Source organism: Arctopsyche grandis, chromosome 8, assembly GCF_051622035.1.
Source record: "Arctopsyche grandis isolate Sample6627 chromosome 8, ASM5162203v2, whole genome shotgun sequence".
In the NCBI taxonomy this organism is placed as follows: domain Eukaryota; kingdom Metazoa; phylum Arthropoda; class Insecta; order Trichoptera; family Hydropsychidae; genus Arctopsyche; species Arctopsyche grandis.
The window spans coordinates 7,851,358-7,873,549 of NC_135362.1; the positions used below are offsets into that span (position 1 = coordinate 7,851,358).

General features: G+C 39.9%; 4 protein-coding genes across 8 annotated transcripts; 2 read left to right on the plus strand and 2 right to left on the minus strand.

Annotated features, from left to right (window-relative positions):
• Window positions 1-5,951: 5,951 nt before the first annotated feature.
• On the plus strand, window positions 5,952-12,151 carry Brd8 (Bromodomain containing 8). Of its 4 annotated transcripts, none has more exons than XM_077435667.1 (10): window positions 5,952-6,034; window positions 6,108-6,548; window positions 8,345-8,591; window positions 8,691-9,122; window positions 9,192-9,387; window positions 9,459-9,732; window positions 9,801-10,101; window positions 11,332-11,500; window positions 11,583-11,717; window positions 11,794-12,150. In XM_077435667.1, the coding sequence occupies exons 2-10, from the start codon at window positions 6,144-6,146 to the stop codon at window positions 12,086-12,088; spliced, it is 2,454 nt and encodes an 817-aa protein (XP_077291793.1). In that variant the 5' UTR covers window positions 5,952-6,034; window positions 6,108-6,143; the 3' UTR covers window positions 12,089-12,150. The 4 variants fall into 4 exon arrangements, with proteins under 4 accessions (XP_077291793.1, XP_077291791.1, XP_077291792.1 ...); XM_077435668.1 differs by having other exon boundaries at window positions 5,965-6,034; window positions 6,120-6,548; XM_077435665.1 differs by having other exon boundaries at window positions 8,691-9,387; window positions 11,794-12,151.
• A 1,306-nt stretch (window positions 12,152-13,457) lies between these two features.
• On the minus strand, window positions 13,458-15,482 carry LOC143915741 (uncharacterized). 2 transcript variants are annotated; one of them, XM_077436505.1, is made up of 5 exons: window positions 15,301-15,482; window positions 14,914-15,231; window positions 14,434-14,837; window positions 13,905-14,065; window positions 13,458-13,717 (listed from the first exon to the last, which is right to left on the minus strand). In XM_077436505.1, exons 1-3 carry the CDS (start codon window positions 15,406-15,408, stop codon window positions 14,481-14,483), a joined length of 783 nt encoding a protein of 260 aa, XP_077292631.1. In that variant the 5' UTR covers window positions 15,409-15,482; the 3' UTR covers window positions 13,458-13,717; window positions 13,905-14,065; window positions 14,434-14,480. The 2 variants fall into 2 exon arrangements, with proteins under 2 accessions (XP_077292631.1, XP_077292630.1); XM_077436504.1 differs by having other exon boundaries at window positions 13,459-13,717; window positions 13,905-14,150.
• Window positions 15,483-16,815: 1,333 nt separating this feature from the next.
• On the plus strand, window positions 16,816-19,984 carry LOC143915251 (transmembrane protein 209). The gene is made up of 10 exons (XM_077435807.1): window positions 16,816-16,871; window positions 17,049-17,177; window positions 17,255-17,430; window positions 17,506-17,776; window positions 17,862-18,022; window positions 18,649-18,776; window positions 18,848-19,076; window positions 19,142-19,239; window positions 19,420-19,629; window positions 19,710-19,984. Coding segments are annotated over exons 1-10 (1,533 nt in total). The 5' UTR covers window positions 16,816-16,869; the 3' UTR covers window positions 19,839-19,984.
• pch2 (pachytene checkpoint 2 protein) lies at window positions 19,984-22,101 on the minus strand. Its single transcript, XM_077435808.1, has one exon. It carries the CDS (start codon window positions 22,044-22,046, stop codon window positions 20,709-20,711), a length of 1,338 nt encoding a protein of 445 aa, XP_077291934.1. The 5' UTR covers window positions 22,047-22,101; the 3' UTR covers window positions 19,984-20,708.
• Window positions 22,102-22,192: the final 91 nt, after the last annotated feature.

A 22,192-nucleotide genomic window follows, 5' to 3' on the forward strand; every position in this document is an offset into this window, starting at 1 on the left:
TTTTTTGCGTCTGGAGAAGAATATTGCCTGACTTTTATCCGGGTTGATTTTCATCAGCCATTTATCGTACCACGCTACCAGTTGGTCCGAGTACTTCTGGAGGGCGAGTGAGACTCCCTTGGGGCCGACGGAGCTCGCTAAGATGGCCGTGTCATCGGCGTACTGTGCGATGTTTGTGTACCTATGTGTAGGAGTGGGTATGTCGTGTGTGTAAAGGTTGAATAGCGTGGGGCCGAGGATGGAGCCTTGGGGTACGCCAGCGGAGATGCCTCGCTGAGTTGAAATGCGGTCCTTGAGTTTGACCTGAAATCTCCTTTCTCTTAGGAAGGATGCGATGGATCGTATTGAGTGGGGGGTGATGTTGGCAGCAATCATTTTGTAAAGGAGGCCAGAGTGCCAGACTTTATCGAAAGCTTTGGAAATGTCTAGGAAGATTGCTCCAGTAGACATGTTGTGGTCGAAGCCGTCTATAACGGTTTCAACAACTCTGTGAATCTGGTGAACGGCAGAGTGTTGGGGTCTGAAGCCAAATTGTGTTTTGGGAAGAAGGTCAATTTTTGCGATTTCGCTGTTGAGATTTGAGATTAAGATCCGTTCCAGGATCTTACTCAGTGAAGATAGCAAGCTGATGGGTCGGTAACTTGTTGCGAGGGAGGGGTTCGAGTAAGGTTTTCTGATGAGAATGACATTGGCGAGTTTCCATTGACTCGGAAAGTAGCAGATTCTGTTGGTGGCATTTAGTATGGCTGTGAGTGCAGCGATGGCTTTTTGAGGGAGTTCTTTTAGAGCTTTGTTGGAAATTCCGTCAGGGCCAGGGGCCTTTTTGGCGGCGATAGTTTTGATAATATTTTGGACTTCAAGCGGCGAAGTGGCGACAATGGGTACTGGGGCTGGGTTTTCGAGGTAGCTATTGACGGAGCTTTCAACCATTTGGCAAAAGTCGCTTTGCAGATTAGAGTTTGAGAGCGAGAATTGGTCCTGGAGACTGTCAGCTAGGGCTTCCGCTTTATCGGCGGTGGAGTAGACAAAATTATCTCCAACTTTGATCCTGTCGATCCTATTGCCGTTGCTTCTGAAGATTTTTGACAGTTTCCAGAAACCGTTATGTCCGTCTTCTAGCGCTCTGAGTTTGGTATCCCAGTTGTCGTTTCGTAGTTGCCACAAGGCGTTTTTAACGTCTTGTTGAAGTCTGTTCATTCGCTGTTTGAGGATTGGGTCCTTGTTCCTTTGGAATGCCTTCCTAGCTCTATTCTTAAGGCGAATAAGATCGCGAATGTCGGGTGGTAAAGCTTGCGGGTGCAGGGGAGAGTGGGGAGTGGTGGTGGTGCTGGCTTCTAGGGCTGACTGTATTTCGTCAGTGAGTACGTTAATAGCCGAGTCTATCTCTTGGGTGGTGTGAATCGAGTGGGGGTAAGTGACGGTGTGATGAAGGAGAGTTGAGAATTTCTCCCAAGATATGGTACTTCGGAGGATGGGGTTTATAGTTACGGGGGTGTTGGTGAGTTCTAGTATGACCGGGTGATGGTCGGAAGAGAGATCATTTACTACAGTCAAGGACTGCGCACCTGGAAAATTTTGAGTAAGAACGATGTCTAAGATGTCAGGTCTACCTTTGAAGTTAATGGGGATTCTTGTGGGTTCATCTGGGGCCGTGACGGAGACTTTTGGGTTTGAGAGTTGGGAATAACTAAGGAGAATTTTCCCATTATTGTTAGTGGCTCGACTGTTCCATCTGGAATGTTTGGCGTTAAGGTCGCCTGCGGCAATGGTGGCTTTGTTGGTGTTGAATATGTTGTCTAAGTCGGTGGTGAGTAAGTGTTGATTTGGAGGGTTGTAGACTGCGTGGAGGATGAGTGGGGTGCCGGTGTTGGTCCAAACTTCTACCGACGTCAGTTCTATTCCTGTGGTGATCGGCCGCGGGGCCAAGTTGTGTTGGATCGTGTGTTTGATGAATATGGCAGTGCCGCCGGCGGCTTTGCCTATTCTGTCGTTTCTGTATGTAGTGTAGTTTGAGAAGTGTAGTCTATTACCGGGTTTGAGCCAAGTTTCGTTTACTAGTGCGATATCAATGGAGTGTTGGAGCAGAAATTGCTCGAATTCGACACGCTTGCAGAGTATGCTGCAAGCGTTCCAGTAAACGATCTTGAGGTAACAAGTCATTTTTTCTGTCGGGTGAGCATGGTCAGGATGGCATTTATCGACTCAATGGACTGTTCGATTTTGCTCATCCGATTTGAAAGGTCTTGGTTTTGATTTGGGTTCCAGCTGGTGTTGATGTTGGTTTGTTGGGTGGGTGGGGTTAGGGGAGGGAAATTTGTGTCTACGTGTCTGTATTGCGGTACGTTGGTCTTCTTTGGTTGGGGGTGGGAGGGGTTGGGGTTTCGGGGTTGACTGGAGTTCTTCCTGCTTTTGTTGTTGGGATTTGAAGGGCAGCCTCTGTAGCTGGAAACGTGAGGGCCTCTGCAGCTGGTGCAGGTTGGGGTGGAGGCTGTTGACGCACAGTCAGTGGTCAAATGGGGTCCTGCACATTTGATGCATAAGGGGGCGACATTGCAGTTGTAGGAGCCATGTCCAAAGCCTTGGCAGCGGTGGCACTGCGGTACAGTGTCACCACGACGAAGTGATTCGATGCGAACCAGTTGGCCGAAAATGCTGGAGAGGTTGAATAATTTCTTCCCCTCTTCGTCGCGTGTGGTCTCGACTGTGAACATGGGCATGTTGCGCTTGTCACGTCGTGATTTCATGACGGTGGCTTTACTGGCTTTATAGCCAAGTTTGGCCAGCTCGGCGAGGACTTCCGATTCGGAGTAGTTGGGGTTAATGCCTCTAATGACTACTTTGAGCGGTTTGTCTTCCGTTAGAGGGTGGGCATAAAACTGAAATTGTTGCTCTTGGAGCAATTTCGTGATTTTACGGTAATCATCGATGGTGAGAGGGGAGATTTTTACTCTGTTTTCAGAGTAGACGGCCGTGAACTTGTAGTTATTTTGGTTGAGTTTCCTTTGAACTGCCTTGTAGTCCGATGGCAACCTAAGGAAGATTGGAGCAACCTTTGCTCTTTGGACATTTTGTGAAGGAGTGTCAGAGACGGTGTTTCCAGATGGGTGAGCGGGGCTTGTGGTTTGAGGGGGTGCACGAATTTGTGCTGTGCGAGGGGTTTGGGGCGTATTTGCCGACGGGGCGCTGGGGGCCGCTTGTTGGGTGGGCACGTCGCGAGTTGGACGCTTTTGTGTAACATTCCTGTTACGGATTATGCCAACCGGGAATAAGTAGTCTTCCGGTTGTGGTGCCGGGGTTTTTGTAAGTGCGGGTACAGCTGCTGATGCAGGTGGGGACTTGGCAGTGGCGGTAACCTCCATTTTGTTGGAGTTGGATTCGGAATCGAAATCGGGGTCGGAGTCGAGTTCCGCGAGTGGCGCGTATCTGTTGCTATTGTGTGGGGGCGACTGTGGTTGTGTGCGTGTGGTGTTGGGCGGGCTTACCATTCTACGCTTACCGTTTTTTTTTTTAGGTGACGTCTGGGGGGATGTGGCCATGTCCTTCGTGGTCATCATCGACTGGGACTGCGTCATGTTTGACGCAAGGTTTCCCAGTTGGGCGGAGTGGGCTGCTTGGTCAGCAGCTCGTTGGGCTGCGTGAGTCGCGAGAATCGACTCGATGGTCTTTTTGAGGGAAGCGTTTTCTTCCTTCACGGTTCGAAACGCCTCCAATAGTTCACTGAAGTCGTCTCTAGTGATTGTTTGTTTTTGTTTTTGTGTTTGTGTATTAGTGTCCTTGTCACTACGACTATCACGTTGTGGTGGGTTACCCATCTTGTGGGTGGGTTTGTGGGTGGGTGGGTGTCACTGTCACTTGTCACTTGTCACTGTCACTATCACTGTGTTTTTTTTTGTTACTGTTGTTAGGACAGCATCTCGTTCCCAGAGGGACACGTTCGAAGTATCGAGTCGTAGTTACATCGCGGTTTCGGCGATGCAGCTGTTAACGACACAGCTGTGTGTAACGCGGGAAACGACAACTACAGCGCGGCTGACGCCGAGGCGGTTTGGGGTACGTCCGTGCACTGCGGGCGCTGGGCGCGGACTTTTTTTTGGCGTTGTTTGGGTTGTACCTCCTTTTATAGTGTTTTCGGAATGCTTGGTGGAAGTGGTTATTGACGCGTACGAAAGGAATTTTGTTTTCGTCGAGGCGTCGAATTTTCTGGAATGCTTGATGGAAGTGGTTATTGACGCGTACGAGAGGAATTTTGTTTTCGTCGAGGCGTCGAATTTTCTGGAATGCTTGGCGCCTTTCCGCTCGATGTATTTTAATGGTGGCGGCGTGTTTCGACCGTTTTGGTTCCACTCGACTGGTAGGGGCGTTCCGCCTGAGTTTAATATAATGACTGCAGGTGCATGTCGTCTGGGTTTCGGGAATGTAGTTTGTTGTTGCGGAATATTCTCGAAGGTTTCGATGACGATGACGACGACGAGATTCCTACAGACTCAACGGTGTTACGCGCACAAAAATTCACTCACGCGACAAAAACTCACAACAGTTATTTTGACAAATCTGCGGATTTTCAAAAGCATTTGTTTAGTTTGTAGTACCGGTAGTTCCAAAGGCTTGTTTTCGGTCAAATACTGATACCACCAGTATCGGCACATTCGGTAATGCCCGTGAGCCAATTGTCACGTGATTGAAATTTTGTGCGCGTAACACCGCACGCACGCACGTACGGACGCACGCACACACACATTGAAATCGAAATCGAAATCGCACGCACGCACGCACACACACACATCGAAATTGAAATCACACGCACGCACGCACACACACACATTGAAATCGCACGCACGCACGCACGCACACACACACATCGAAATTGAAATCGCACGCACGCACGGACGGACGAACGCACGCATGCACGCATGGACGCACGCACACGCACACATCGAAATCAAAATCGCACGCATGCATGTACACACACACATCGAAATCGTAGCACGCACGCACGCCCGGATGCACGCACGCACACACATCAAAATCGTAGCACACACGCACACACGCACGGACGGACGCACGCACGCACGTACACACGCATGGATGCACGCACACACGCACGGATGGACGCACGCACGCACATCGAAATCAAAATGACAACAAGTGACAAAAGTGTGTGTTTGTGGGGGGACGTAATTATTACAAGTTTATACAAGCTTACAAACTACATAATTGTCATGCGTGCCTCTATGGCACCGTCCACACACACGGTATTTACCGGCGAATTTACGATATTTTCCATATCCAGTTCCCATATTGCAGCCTGTGGTTGCTATTTAGGAACTGGTTATGGAAAATATCGTAAATATCGCCGGTAAATATCGTGTGTGTGGACGATGCTTATGCATTGTATGGCTAGTCCGGCGCAATAAACATGTTTTATGTGACGACTGCAATTGCAGTCGTGTCCCACGAGCATACAAAAAAATGACTGCAATTGCAGTCGTGTCCACCAAAGTGTTAACACCCACATAGACATGTATGGTAAGATTTGTAAATTTGCAACATTTTTAAACAATTCAGCGAAATTCAGTACATGTGTACATATTAATCAACATTTTTTTGGAACCGTTTCAATGAAAATCAGATAAATTGGTAAACTCTGATAGGAAACGATCGACCTGGAGTCACAAATCCAAGGTCTGGCCAGTAGAAACCGTTAGAAATGGTTAGATCCTTTTACTCTAATCCTCCACCCACCTCTACGCAACAATACTAAAGAGAACTTGAGCGCCAAATATTTGTGTATTCGCGATTTTCATGGCAAAAATTGTCTTTGTGACCACCGCAATGTGACGAATAATCCGAATACCTTCAATTGATTGATTGAGAGTTGTTGGGTGCCAGATGTTCCGTGATTGAGATTTTAGTGACGGGCGTATATATAATATATGCTTGCCACCGTGAATAATCCGGCAGTGTATTTTTCAAAATGGCAACACCGAAGAGGCGTGCGGTCGCCCGATCGCCGAATGCAGCTGTCAAAACGCCGGTTTGTTGTGCACCGCTTTATCATTAAATGCAATGTCGCAATGTCATTAAATCGAAATCTATGTCAAGAATAGCGACCATTTCAGGTGTGAATAGCTGAATCCCGCGACATGTCGGTCCAAGAGAAGGTGGTGGTGGTGAAGCGGGCGCCCCTGGATCCGTGGAGCAAGCGGGAGCTGCTGTGGCTGGTGTGCGCCGTTTCGCGCAACGGAGACCAGAACTGGGTGTCGGTGTGCCGGGCGCTGCGGTCGCTGGCGGCTGAGGGCGCGCGCCCCCAGGACTGGTTCACGCAACGAACGTGCGCGGCGCAGTACGGCGCACTGCTCGAGCGCGCGGAGCCCCCGCGCAACCGCAAGAAGCGCGCCCACGACGGCGCGGCGCCCTCCCACACCCCGCCCCACCCCGCCAACACCGACACTCCGCTGCAGACCATCCTCAAGCGGCTGACCCAGGATCGGGTAGCCGAGTTGCAGAAGATTTTGTCCGAGGATAAACAAACTTATGATAAAACCAAGGTCACTATACACTATACACCATACAGTATACACTCATTCTCATATCATATCATATACATATATAATATCGCTTCTGTGTGTCTGTGGGGCTCGGTGGTTGCGTTTATGTTTAGCACCGAGAGGCTACTGGGTTCAATCCCGTGCTAATCTTTAATACTGCTGGTCAGACTCGGATATTTGTGACTTCAAGTCGATCGTTTCCTATCAGAGTTTGCCAATTTATCTGATTTCATTGTTTATTTATTTATTTATTTAACATATTAGCCACAGTGACATTACAGAGATCTCCAACGCGTCGCTGTGGCCAGTCATTCAGTAATAACAACATGATAACAGTAATAATAACTTATAATAATAACAATAGTAACACAACATCATTAAAATCATAAACAAAAGAAAAAACATAGATAAAGTAATAACAATCATTAATATTTATAATAGGCAAAATCAACCACTGGCATTTCTCAACAACCACTCAACCAGATTAGTATATTTTATATTGAAGAGGTCAATTTCACCAGAAATCCTGTTAAGCAGATATATCGCTCTAGATATAGGAGCCGTTGACAACATATTTGTGCGAGCCACAGGAGGAACAAACAAATCGCGATTTCTCAAGTCTCTGAATTTACAAGGTGCATTAAACCTAAATTCCTTTAGAACCTGAGGATTGTGTTGAAACGGTTCCTCCATCAAATTGGCAAAAATCATCCTACCCGCTGTCATAAATATCTGAATTGAATGTGCAATATGTAAAAATTTATGTACAAGTCTTTGATGTCTCTGTAGATTAATTAATTGTTAATTTCGTGTGTTCTTCAGCTTCTCGAAATACAGCGATTGATGTAATAAAAATGCTGCAATGTTTGTAATTAATGGGATCTGCCTGTTAGACCTTCCTGGTGTAGATCTAACCATTTCTAACGGTTTCTACTGGCCAGACCTTGGATTCGTGACTCCAGGTCGATCGTTTCCTATCAGAGTTTACCAATTTATCTGATTTTCATTGAAACGGTTCCAAAAAAATGTTGATTAATATGTACACATGTACTGAATTTCGCCGAATTGTTTAAAAATGTTGCAAATTTACAAATCTTACCATACATGTCTATGTGGGTGTTAATTGATATGTATTTACTTTGTATAATACTGTTGCGTAGGGGTGGGTGGAGGATCCAAGTAAAAGGCCAATAGTCGTATCACAGCATTTATTGATGATTAAGGAGATACACGCACTGTCACACTGCCACACTGCTCAGTCCAGAATGACATGATATCGCCTACGTACCGCCTTATAAGGGGTAAATCTCTCAGAACGTCTAATCTGTTTACCTACTGTATAGTCACGTATTCGGATATGTATTCCCACGGTATGAGAAGTGCAATCATTGTTTAGCTTTCATGCACTTAGCTTGTCGCTAATCCTTAAAACCACTTACACCGGTCTCTCAGGACGCTACCCGGCCTAATCCGATCGCAATTACTCGGCGGCTCTTTTTAGTATACGTAACAATACTTATATCAAATATACAATGTTTCTGGCCAGGAAGCCACATTGGGGTAACCTGTTAGGCTTTCATGGTATAGATTAAAATAAATCTATATATGTATATATATATAATGTCAGATATTATCTTTTTAAAAATATTTACACTTACATGTTATTATTTTGGATGTATCATTCTAGGCAGAGATTTGATTAACTTGTATTTCAAAACACCTTACACTTTTAGTAGTGCTAAATTTTGTTCAGTATATGTTTTATGTTTTAACTTGGCTAGTGTCTGATTTTTTAGGATGAAGTTAAAGAACTGTTGAATAATCCAAGCGATTCACGTGTCAGAGCGATGGCAGCCGCTTTAGAAACTCACCAACGACTTCGTCAACGCGAACTAGCCAAACAGACTCAGTGGCTACGTGAACGCGAAGATCGTAAATCAGAAAATAGTTGGCGACGTCCAGAATCTGATATACCGCACTCCTCACCCCTGCTTACATCTTTACTACAAAGTTCAGTACCTGTAAATCAAATCACCCCAACAGGTAGCATAAAGTTTTCCATTTTACTTAATATATGTATGTATGTATGTACTTACAAAGGCAATATATTCCTCAATTCGTATTTTTTATATTTACTTTTAGAACATATACCGCCGACTATTCCGACGATTCCTATTTTGATTGACAAAGTAGTGCCAGAAATACCTGTGACTACAGACGATTCTCAATCACTGTCTACCAATAAGATTCCAAACCATGGATTGCAAAAACTGGAACAGAGCAAATCGGAACGGTTAAAAATTGAACAGATCAAATCGGAACTGCAAAAAATTGAACAAAGCTTCATCGCCAATTCCAATACAGATTCGGATTCTGTATTAAATATCTTGCCCCAGTTGCACTCTGTTTCGTCAACTGAACTACCGATCATTAAAGATCCACCCGCGACGGAATCAAAATCTTCCGAGAAAATTGAAATCGATGATATTGAAATAAAGGCCGAGGACGTTTATGCTTTCTCGGATATAGATCTGGATATTCCACCCGTGTCGTCGATTCACAAATCTTCTATCGGTAGGACTTTGCACTCTGATAAAAATCTATTCAATAAGCGCGAGCTTACGTCGAGTATTTCTGGTGTAGAAGACGTGCAATCTACGGAACAAGATGATTTACCCGGTTCAAATGAATCTGTGCCCACGGACAACTTGTCTGATATTTCACCTTCAGATATGACAATAGCGGCTGATCCAGATGAAATGCCCAAACCTACCATCGACACAAACACCGTGTGTGATGTTTCATCTCAAGAACAAATTGTCCCTGATGCGTTTGATAGGTTTTGTTTTATGGCTTATTTGATTTTTCGTTTAATTTAAAATTTTTCTGACTTGAATTTCTTTATCGTAGCAAAAGTTCAGAAAAGAGTGCCGATACAAGTATCAAAGCTATCATTGCGGCTGAAATTGCACTGGAGATTAAAACGGAGGAAGCAAACACTCCTGCTGTGGTAAATCCCGAAGAAGAAGATAGTGATAGTGAAATGAACCAAAGTGTTTCAGAATTGAAGAAGGATTTGGACGCTAAAAAGAATCAAGACAGTGTCGACGAAAACCCCGAGCCAATTATATCCGATACAAAGGAAAATGTTACTGTCGATGTGCCCGAAATTCCCCAAGAAACGGTCCGAATAACATTTGTGAATATTTTTATTTATGTAATTTTTGATTCTCATTTATTGTGTCTTTATAGAGTACATCGGAAGATTTACCGGCAACGGAAATTGTGGATGTCGTTAAAACTGTGGAACAATTGGCCGAAGAGTCACATTCGGAAATGTATGATGACGCTCCAATGGAAGTCGTGAGAGAAGACAAGCCGGGTAAAAAGAGGGATTACTCTAGGAAAAAGACCGAGAAAGAAGAGCGTCCCAGTCCTATTAGAGAAATTGAAAGTATTCCCGTCAAATCAGAATTTAACGATGAAATTGGATCTGATAATTCTCAAGAGTCTTCCGACAAAAAGTTGCTCAGTAGAAAACTTAAATCTGAATGTAAGTTTATTTATTACTTTATCTATGTACGTAGTAACAATAGATGAAGTTTTGTGATCATGCGAAAATTTGAACTCGAGATTTTGACTGCTTCGAACTCGGAATCGATCACTGATCACGTTTTCATGATCTAGAAAAAATGTGTGTGTGTATTTTGGGGATTTTTTGAACACCGTTAGTCCTGTCGAACTGAAACTTAGTATCGGTTACTAAAATTCTTATCGACACAACGTAAATTTTTTAGTTGACTGGAAATGGTACCTCCCCTTATAGGTGTCCTCTTTTTTTTTAATTTTTGAATTAAATTATCTCCAAAACCGCTAATCAAATCAGACTTAATTTTTTTTACATGTAATAGAAATTATAAATTTTATACTCTAATATTTTTTGAATATTTTTACCTGAACCAGAAGTGGTAGTTTTACTCTGGAGAATCAATGTTTTTTTTATGTTTTTCTCAGAAACCTTTTGGTTTATTGAACTGAAATTTCATATGTAGAAGTTGATGCTAAATACCAAGTTATGTATAAAATTTGGTAAGCATCCGTCAACCGGAAGTGGCAGTTTACTCTTGTTCGATTTTTCTTCCACTATTTTTTTCGACCCCTTAAACATGTCTGCTCTTCACGAAAAAATTCAAATATAATTCTTGTATCAATGTGATGAAAGTAAAAAAAAAATCACTAGATTTAATAAACCGGAAGTGGGATTATTTCCTCTTAGAAAAGTCAAAAATGTTGTGACCACGATTCATTCCACACCTCTGAACGTATCAAGCTGAAAATTTATATTTGTATTCTTTATGTACTAACTTAGAGCTGATTAGGTTTTGGTCAGAAATAGTATACCCGAAGTAGTATTTTTTTTTTAAACAGTATTTCATTATTTTATTATGACCTTTTAAATTATTTTTATTTTCTTGATATTTAATGCGTATAATAATTATAGTGATTTTAAGTTATAAAAAAATTTTGTACAAAATCCAACAACGGGAAGTAGAATTTTATCTTGTGTAAGTTTCCCTACATTTACGCTCAATTTGTATCGAAAATGCTCTCATAACCGGCATGTGTGAACGTGTATGTATGTTTAATTATCGAATTTTGTTTTCTGACCTGTTATATTCCTCAAATACATAGATAATGTCACGGGTTGGTCGCATCTGAATTGTTTTTTAGAATGTATATGAAAAGATAATGTTTTAATATACGTACGACTCTTATCTTTCAGTGAGCGGTTCACGTTCTGAAAGTCCAGCTACACCAGTTGACTCTTTGCCGAATAGTCCAGCACCAGCTACACCACCGTCGAATTCGTCTCACAATACATCTCATAGCACGTCAGAGCAAGACAAAGATTATAGAATTTGGAAAAAATCCGTCAGTTTGGCGTTAAATAGGTATGCAATTAATTTCTCCGAAAACTATTTACATATATATGTATAATAAAATGTATGTTATCATTATTGCTTCTTTTAACAGATTATGTGCGTTGAAATATGCTTCACTATTTCTTCGTCCTATCACCGATGAACAAGCTCCCGGCTATAGTCAAGCAATAAAAAAACCCATGGATCTTTCGACTATTCGTCGCAATATTGATTTGGGCGTTATAAAGTATGTAATTTGTTCGCTTAAGCAGAGATTGTTCTTTGTATTCTATCGGCTTTCTCATTGCTTCCTGTGTTTGTAGAACGACACAAGAATTTCACCGGGACGTGTTGCTGATGTTGACAAACGCTCTAATGTACAACAGAACTGATCATCGGGTGTATACTATGGCCCAGGATACGATTCGAGAAGCAATATCGGAAATCAATCTATTGCTGCAAGCGCAGGCACATGCAGCTGCTCAAACTCCGACCCTTTCTCGTCTCACTAGACCTCCTCGTCCCGCTTCTAGATCTGCTGGTACACCGCTGAAGCGTAAGAGGGGTGGAGGCAGCGATACACCCACTAGCAAAAAACGACGTGTCGATGAAAATTGAATTTATTGTAAACATTTAGATTTTAGGAATAGTATTTAAATAAATCTTATTTTTATAGTGTCTATGTTGACTTTTATTTCTGTTAATGCTTGTGTGATTTTTGAAGAAGCTTACTGATTACAATTTTTTACTGACTTCTATGCCATGAATTAAATTAATACACAGCTAAAATATATAGAATTCCCTTATTATTCGTGGGGGTCAGTTCCTTGGAATGTCGTGTTGATAGCGGGGCTGTGGAGTCACAGATTCGTAGCATTTGAAGCGAAGTCGGATTGGTAAAAAATCAACCGACTCGGACTCTTTAATTAATAGTATTATGGTATTTATTTTATTTTTTATTTAATTTACACCAAGAAGGCCTAACAGGTAAACCCAATGCGCCTTCCTGGCTAAAGACAATTATATAAACATATATGTACACCATTCAAATATACACAAATACTTCCACATATACACATTCATACATACATAAATATAAAAATACACATATATACATATACATACATACACACCTACACATATATATATTCACATATACATACATATATATATATATATATATATATATATATATATATATATATATATATATACATATACACATACACATACAATACATACAATACATACATCCATATACATACAAACATTATACATGCATATACACATAAACACATAAATCATTACAATTAGTTATTGAGTTCAATTGACTCATATTAAATAGTTCTGACATAAAAATTAATTCATTAGGAACAAAATTCAAACTCCTAGGATTAAAATCACTCAAGATCATGACTTTCCTGCCAGCCAAAACATTAAAATTATTTTGCAAATTTGAAAAAAATGAATTTATAATTCGGAGGAAAATACAGTACACATAGGTATGTGTCAACTAGTCAAAATGTTGAAGTAAATCCACTAATAATTTGAAATTAAATAATATCTTTATAAAATGATGAATTTAAATAGCATTGTGAATAAAATCGTTAAATTGCACTTACCTATTTTTATGTGTTATTGCCAAAACCGATTGTTTCATACTTTTTACAAGCTTTTTATTTTGTAGTAATTTTTATACTGAGAACTATTTTTGGCTGACATACACTTGGCGAATCTTCTGAAATACAGCGAGTTTCGTTAAAATTGTGATTAATTTCCAAGTTGAATAACTAGACTTTGTGGTTCCAGTTATTCAGACGATATAGAAGATACCCAAGGAAAACACACTGCTGTCCCTTACAACCCCATCTCGACTAATAGCATTTCGCACGTACAATGTTCTATTGTCTGTATATCTAGATATCCTTCTCATGCCATCCGTGTTCTGGATGGGTTAATACAACAAAAGAGTAAAAAGACGGTTCATAATCATTTGGGTTATGAAATTTATTTTACTTTCATTTAAAGTTGTACATACATACATACATTGAATAACAATGGCGAAAAAGATATAAGAAAATTCACATTAAATATGGTGGACTGCTGATTATTGATACGACTGCCATTGAGGCCATTCTCAGGATAAGAGCGGCCTCCCTACGTTGTCGTGTTTCTGTATCGTCAAATTATATTCTCGCTGCTGCGACTTCTCATTTCTGTTCATCACTGTATATTCGATGGATGGTACTGCTTCCCCGACCACCATAAATTATTTGTCAATTGATTAAATAACTATTTATTGATTATTATTATATTTATCTTATTATAATTCTTATATCATCTATGGATACATTGTTTATATGGACGATAGGGATTGCACTATTCTCCCTTTTGTCTGGAATAAATATTATTTTTACATAGCTTACTTACTTACCCAGCAGTTTGGCTTAGTGGTAGCGTATATATTTAGCACCACTGAGGTCAAAGGTTCGAGTCCTCGCCACTGCTGGTTAGATTTGGGGGTTTTGTGAATCCAAATCGATCGTTTCTCTATCAGAGTTTGCCAATTTTATCTGATCATTGCTGAAACGTTTCCTGAAAATTGGTATTAGATCTAATCCTGTTGTCACAAAATCTGCCTGTGTATAAGTTGTAATAATTATACACAGTAATCTGAAATCTATAGATATCTCTATAATTTCGTATTTATTATATGTATAAAAATTGTATACAAAAAAAATCTAAAAATAGTCCATAGATGTCTCTATGATTATTATTTCTGATTAATTGTTATATGCTATATATTCTGATTGTATATGTATGTATTACTGTATTTCTGATTTCTGATTGTTTATGTATTCTGTATTTCGTTAACGTACACCCGTCGCATTGGAGCAAATCTGTAATGGCGAGTGTATATTGATTTGTAACAATAAAATAAATAAAATAAAATAAATAAATACCTCCTTTGCATTTCACATGGTTTTCGTGTTAGTGGTAATTTTTTTTTTCAGTGTGAGTATTTATGTTGCCTGAGGGTAGAACTATGAGAGTATGAAACCGAACAAATATCACATTGGAATGGTTTAATCCCTTTGTGGAGATTCATATGTTCCACGAGACTAGGTTTAGCAGTGAACGATTTAGAACACATTTCGCATCTGAACCGTTTCTCCTCGATGTGAGTTTTCTTATGTCGCTTCAAGCCGTGCCAAGAAGTAAATGATTTCGAACAAACTTCGCAACGGTATGGTTTTATTCCTTTGTGATGATTGATATGGTCCACGAGGGAAAGCTTAACAACGAACGATTTAGAACACATTTCACATTTGTACGGGTTTTCCCGTGTGGGTTTTCCTTGAAGTATCTGAAAAATAAAACGAAAATTATACAATTATAAGCATACATTTGTTAGTTACACTTGCCAAATAGCGAGGACATACTGGTGAATTTTTCTTGGCGTTTTGCTTTGAATGGACTCCTTCCGAAAATTCTTTCCCTGGATTGTTCAACTCTAATTTATTAATCTCATCGTCAACAGCTGGTCGACGGACATTCGATGTTGAATTAATACCAATTTCATCCTCCCAAATCAAATCATCCAATATAATTTCTTCAGTTTTGATATTTAAAATTTCAGCCAGCTTTTGTTTCTGTGTTTCTTCACTCTTAATACAAGTGTTTTTGAAATTGCTTAACAATTCAAGATTGTTTTTACACAAAAAACATATCGTATCTGGTAACATATCATCTTTATTAGCCTGTAAAATAAATGACAATAATGAATCTGTTGTGAATATGATTGAGTTGTTAAATTTTTTTTAACGGACTTGTGACTGGTAGCTGGTCAAAATGCATTGAACTAGTGGATGAGGATGATTATGAATGGAGACAGAAGTCTCGGCTGGAGCAGAACGGAGACAAAGTCTACATTCCATAGTTCATATGATGAATTGCTAATTCGAACAAGTCATATGCAAACGTCAATCGATAGCACAAACTGTAAAAAAGTAATCGTTGAGATTTGGTCTAAATTTAACGCAGTTTACAACTATGGACCCTAAATGTAAAATGATATTGTAACGTAGAGATTAGGTGATTGGTGTTCGTCGACTACTGGTTTACTAGCATTGATTACCTGATCTCGCGTTCGCGCCAAAAAGGACTCGCCATATGAATAAACCCTGTCTCCGTGACGAGCCGGAGTGTGAAATTATCGAAAACGCAAAGATCAAAAATCGAAAGATCAAAAAAAAAGGGTGCATGGTAAACGGTACATACTCACTTAATTTTCGCGAGCAGGATACAACAGGAACAAGAGGAACAGGCTTTTCCTCCCGTATTAATGTGCGCGCGCAGAATACGGGAGGAAAAGCCTGTTCCTCTTGTTCCTGTTGTATCCTGCTCCCGCAAATTAAGTGAGTATATACCGTTTACCATGCACCCTTTTTTTATCTTTCGACTTAAGATCTTTCGATCTTTGCCTTCCGATATTTGCGTATTCGGTAATTTCACATTCCGGCCCGCGAGGTAGACCCGAATAAACCATATACAACAGCCAATAAGGTCTCGCGACCCATCAACTAATGATTACTTTATATCTTTTCCCCACTTTTATTTATGTTTTTCGTATGATCTGCACTTAATCCATTCAGGCAGCCTCTTTGCTATTTACTTTTCAGTGCGATATTCTAGACTGGTTATCTAATCAATCTGATGATCTTGAAACTGTAACTAAAATTAATATCAGTCTGTTCTAATTAAAGTTGTTCCTCTGAAAAATATGGTTCGGTGATTACTAGTCAAATGTGAACCGGCCACAGGACAACCGGTCGTTCTAGATCGATCACACGTGATCACCCGTCACACTAAAACTGGTCACGAGAAAACTGGTCACACCCTAAAATCGGACAACCAGTCTCGTGACCGATTTTAGGGTGTGACCAGTTTTCTCACCAGTTGTGACAAGACTGGTTCACATATGACTAGTAATCCGTTTACCCTTTTGTACCCTCTGGCTACGTCCACACTACCGATATCTACACCCGATATTTACGAAATTTTCCATGTCCAGTTGCCATATTGCAACCTGTGGTTGCTATTTAGGAACTGATTATGACAAATTTCGTAAATATCGGGTGTAGATATCGGTAGTGTGGACGTAGCCATTATGAAACTTCTGTTCACAATTAAGTACACGCTAACTGATAGCAATACAATTTAATATATCATTTAATCCGAGTGGACAACAAAGATCGAACGGTCAACGACTTTTGTGTTTCTTCTATTTAAATTTAAATTTTAGAATGGTCACATTAATATGATTATTTTTTATACCCATAGTGGATTGGTAGTACTGCCTACCGTCTGTCAAAGTAAATTTGGCGGTTGGCGTTGACATGTGAGACCTAACCTAAATATTTATACACATATATACTTTTTCTTAATTATTGTGTGCTTATTAATTTGGCCGATTGATATAATGTATTTTTTTTTATATTAAATTAAAAACATGTTTCGAATAGTGAAACATTCCCAAATTTACCATCCTAATTGAAATGTATGATTTGCATTCCAGGGACTCCCACCGGAAGTCGCCACTAATATCCAAAACCATAGATGTTAACTACGCATCGTTCAAAAGAAAAGCATCAATAAAATGGGGATGCATCAATGCTGCTCTTTTTTCTGTTTTTACTTATGACTTGTAATGAGATTGTAAAACAGTATTCTTGCATACGAATATAATATACCGTTACTATACAATACATATGCCCATTTCAGGAGATACAAATGCCCTTATTATACCACATCGTTTCATTACATAGAATACATACTGACGGCAATCTTCGGATTGAACACACTCTATCACTGCATTCGTTATTTATATTACGCATTCACGCTGTCGCCTGTGGTAGTGACTCCAAGCCAAAAGAAACTGTTGGGCTTCAAAGACAACGGTCAGTAGTATATATGTGTTTGTATATGGAATTATATTATATTGAAATATTAATTGTAATTATGTTTTTTATCAGATACTTCATTCAAGTATAAATCGCCATCGATCCAAAAGTCTCCGGTTATCGATAAGAGTCCGTCGCCGCCTTTCAATTTGTCGAATAGGCTCAGCAATTCTAGATTTAGTAATTCGTCGATGAACGACACTATGAATCAGTCGATGGCTTCTTCGTCATGGGCGTATACAAGAGGATCTCCGCCTTTAGCTAATTATCAGCCACACCATTTAGATTTTGGAAGGCAGTCTGATTCAATAACTGATGAGCAATCATTACAAGAATATTTAAGGTGATTAACATAAGTACATATATATTAAATAATTTACATATATTGGATAGTGACATTGAATACAATTAATATTGAATTTTATTAGGACAATCGACGAACAAGAAAAAATAGCTGCTCTCAATAGTAGTTTGGAAAACAGTCCGAAAGAAGTCAACATATTTTGGAACCATCCTTCCAGCATGGCAATTAAAGACGTATCGCCAATGTTTAAACGTACTCAGTATCAGCTCGCTCCTCTTAACTCCGGTATGAAATATCAGTTTCTAATATATATATACATACATACGAGCCGTTATATTTGAAATTGGCGTAAGTCTACATTCCTTCATTTCGAGAAACATCTCAATATTTTGCGTTTTACAATAATTAAAAAGCCTGGTGGCCTGTGATACGTTTATTCTGCTTTTCCGAGATTCTGGACATGGAAAATTGGACTCCAAACCCACTTTCAAACGGGTCTACGTGACGAGCCAGAATGTTAAATTACAGAAAACGCAAATATCGGAAGGCAAAGATCGAAAATCGAAAGATCTTAAGTCGAAAGATCAAAAAAAAAGGGTGCATGGTAAACGGTACATACTCACTTAATTTGCGCGAGCAGGGTACAACAGGAACAAGAGGAACAGGCTTTTCCTTCCGTATTCTGTGCGCGCACATTAAGTGAGTATGTACCGTTTACCATGCACCCGTTTTTTTTTGATCTTTCGACTTAAGATCTTTCGATTTTCGATCTTTGCCTTCCGATATTTGCGTTTTCTGTAATTTAACATTCCGGCTCGTCACGAAAACCGCTTTCAAACATAACGTCTCATATGTCATTATCAAGTATTCTTATTAATAATCTAAAGATAATTGGTTTATTGTTTTTTTAGAAATTCCGCACATGCCTGGTGTGAATGAAGAAGGTTCACCGAAATCCCATCATAGTTCGCCTCAAGTCTGGAATAGACTTCATTTAGATCCCCAGCTGTTGATTCAATGGAATGCTAATCTTAGAAAGGTATTTATTGCATATTTGAAAGTAATCTTAAAAATCGCAGTAATTTTTTCAACGATAGCTATCATTTCCAGTGGATTTCGACTACCATTCTCGACCGAGTCGTCAAGGAAATTAAGGTGATCGATGACAGTCTTCTCAAGTACGGCCTGGCCGATGTAAGAGTCGGTCACGTTGGACTGGATAGATTGAAGAAAATTGCACAGACGGTACAAATCATGCAACAGATTCCGACGCTATCGGTTCTCGTCCCGTTCATGGAAATATCCAGCAATCAAGAATACGTCGTACAACGCATCAAAGGTAATTAATAATACACACATATAAACGTACGCATTGTGAAGTATCTAAATGTATAAAATTTTCAGAATTATCGTCTGTTGGTTGTATGAGCGATTTTAAATGGAACGGTGGGGGTAATTTACATGGGAAAAGTTGGGATGAAAGTTTACCTACCGACTCGGCAGTAAGTATAATTTCTATTCACCATGATAAATTAATTTAGTTCTTCCTTATTGAACCAGCTCACACGAGCAATATGTTGCTAAATACAACTTTAAGTATGTATTGGAAATGTTAAAAAATGATATGTATGTAAGTTGGTTCCATTAAGCAGACTGTATGTGTACAAGATTTTTATTTTTAGATTGTAATGCATTTTTTTGCAACATATTTGGATACGCAATTGATGCCAGTCACTCAAAATCCTGAAGGACTTCCATTTACGTCACAGCATTTCTGTAAAATACCAGATAAACCCAGTAAAACTGCCGATTCGTTGATAATCCATCAGACATCTGTTATGCCTCCTCATTTTATTCTGTTTGTTGGAGAAGAACCTTGGGAGATTCCTAAGGTAAAATTTGACCTTTTCAGTTATGTGAGATTCGAAACTAGAGTTGAATTTAATTTATGGTATTCTTATTCTTATTTTAGGGGCGCAACAACCTAATACACACGTTATTGTTGTTCCTTTACACAGTCGCTACGAAACATCATGGAATGTTGGGACGAGTCAATTTAGGAAAATCTGGTGTGAATGTACTTTGGGTCGTCGATCAATAATTATAAATTTTAGTATTTTCAATGAGTTACTTTTTATTTTGTATGACTGTGATTTTTTTTCTTAATTTTTAATCGAACTTCACAATTTTTGTTAATGCTGATTGCATTAATAGTGATTAAATAAATTAATATTTTTTTAATATTACAAAATTTTTTATTATTACAAAATATAAAACATTTTTTATCACATAATATCTTCTGACAGGTTTGCATAACCCTTTGAATGCTGACGAACGCCGATCGGCGTTTTGCAAACAAGTCCATGGGCCTGAAAAACGCCGATAGGCGTTGTATCTTGAGCATGTACAAAGTAAATAAAACAAGGGTAGTATACCCGCTAAGCCTTTCCAGATAGCATTGAACATGGGTCGTGTAATCCGTCTCAATGTTTATAAAGACTGGTTTACACAGGAATTTCTGAATTTATAACCATAGCAGAATTTCTTGATGGAAATCCCTAACTGCTGAGTATTTTAGATTGTGAGTATTACATTTTAACAACAATGAAGAAGATGGAACTAGTTTTGGAAAAATACATTCATTAATAGACTTTGTTTATTTTATATTGTTGCAAGATATATTAGAGAGTCTAAACACACCTTTACAAAACTCGAAATCCTCTGCGGGAGTTATCTCGGGTTTGTTAGGATTAGCTACAATTTTTATACCTGCTTTCTATTGGATTTCTAAATAATTATAGTTGGAAATGTTGGCGAAATTTTCAACAGAAAAGACGTCAGCACTCAAAGGGATAACATTACTAAGATGCCAAGCTCGATGATACAGATTGTGCAAACCTTCAATAACTTACAATAACTTAATACTTAGTGGAATATCACATGTTTTGCTCCTTGTCGTAAGTTTTATGCTTCATTCCAGTTTTACATTTTTCAAATCCTGGCAAAACGTTTCGCTATCTGCGAGACTATTCGCAATCGTCAAGCTCATTGCTTTCAAAAAAGATCCAAAGTCAATCGTCTGTCTCCTCACGTGGAGGGCGTGTGCTAAGAATGGTATCTTCCGCAGTGTCCTGCCGCTGAGTCCCACGCTAGACTTGGCCAAATCTAAAAGCTTCAAACTGCTTGTTGTCGATATATTATCTTCAAATTTACACATCGCCAACATATTATAGGTAAAGAGGTGTTCAGTCGGAGTGATGATATCGACTCGCATCAACTCTGTAATGAAAGAGTGATATATTTTATAGATAGCGGCCACCGACGGCAGACCAACGTACTGTTTGATATCGGCCCTGTCAACGAACGCTATATCTATAGCCCCGGTCAAATTCGAAGTGGTCAATACAAGAACGTTCGGAAAGGATTTCAATTTGTCCAATTGAGTAAGGATAGCGTTGACTGTGCGGATCGAGTCTGACGGCTCTAAACCGGACAAGGCTACTTTCCGGGCATGTGCCAAGGATTCTATCTCATCTATCAGTACGCAGACGAAGCAGTCGGAGTCTTCGACGTATTCATGTATTTTACTGAACAGCTTAAAGACCAGTTTACCACTCTCTGAGAACCATTTTGAGAAGAGGCTGTGACTGTTGATCTCGACTAGCTGTGCTCGAAGATAGCGGTCGTTCAATCGGATAGATAACTTCTGGGCCAATGCTCTACACAAGCTAGTTTTACCGGTGCCGGGAGGTCCGTGCAACAATATAACCCTATTGATAGCCAATAAGTTAGGATCTACTTTTCGGTCAGCGAATAAGAGGCTAGATTGTACCAAGTTGAGTGTATTCAACTTGACGGATGTGTCGAATATTAAAGAATCCCACAGGCCGGATAGTTCCTTGGCGGGTAGACGGGTACGAGTCGCAGCTGGAACTTGCAGCTCCATTTGATCCTCGCCGTTTGTTAGCAGTTCATCGTCTCCGCTTCCGCCTTCCAACAATCGGTAGACTCGGACGTGTATCTGCACGTCTTTCAATAGTACAGTGGCTTTGTGTTCCGAGTCCTCGTCGTCGCAAACGGTGATCTTATCGACGTGAGTGTGGAGTAAATCGTTCGGAAGTAGGTCGCGGTGTATGAAAGTTCTTCCTATGTCTACGCTGCCGAAACGGTTGAGGAGATCCAGGGTGGATGAAACCACTTGCTTTTCGGGTGCGTTGGATGTGGATTTTTGCAATACTTCCAGATACAAAGATGGCTTGAGCGACTTCTCCATGGTATGGTGAAAACCATTGGTCGATACGAAGTCCATAGTTGATGCGAAACTTACTTCGAGTCAACCGTCACTTTCAAACGAAGCGTAAGCAGCTGATCACAGTGTAAGAAGCACTGCTGCCAACACTGTTTATATCCCTGTTAGATTCCTATGTTTAGATTTTGTCTCAAAGCAAATTAATC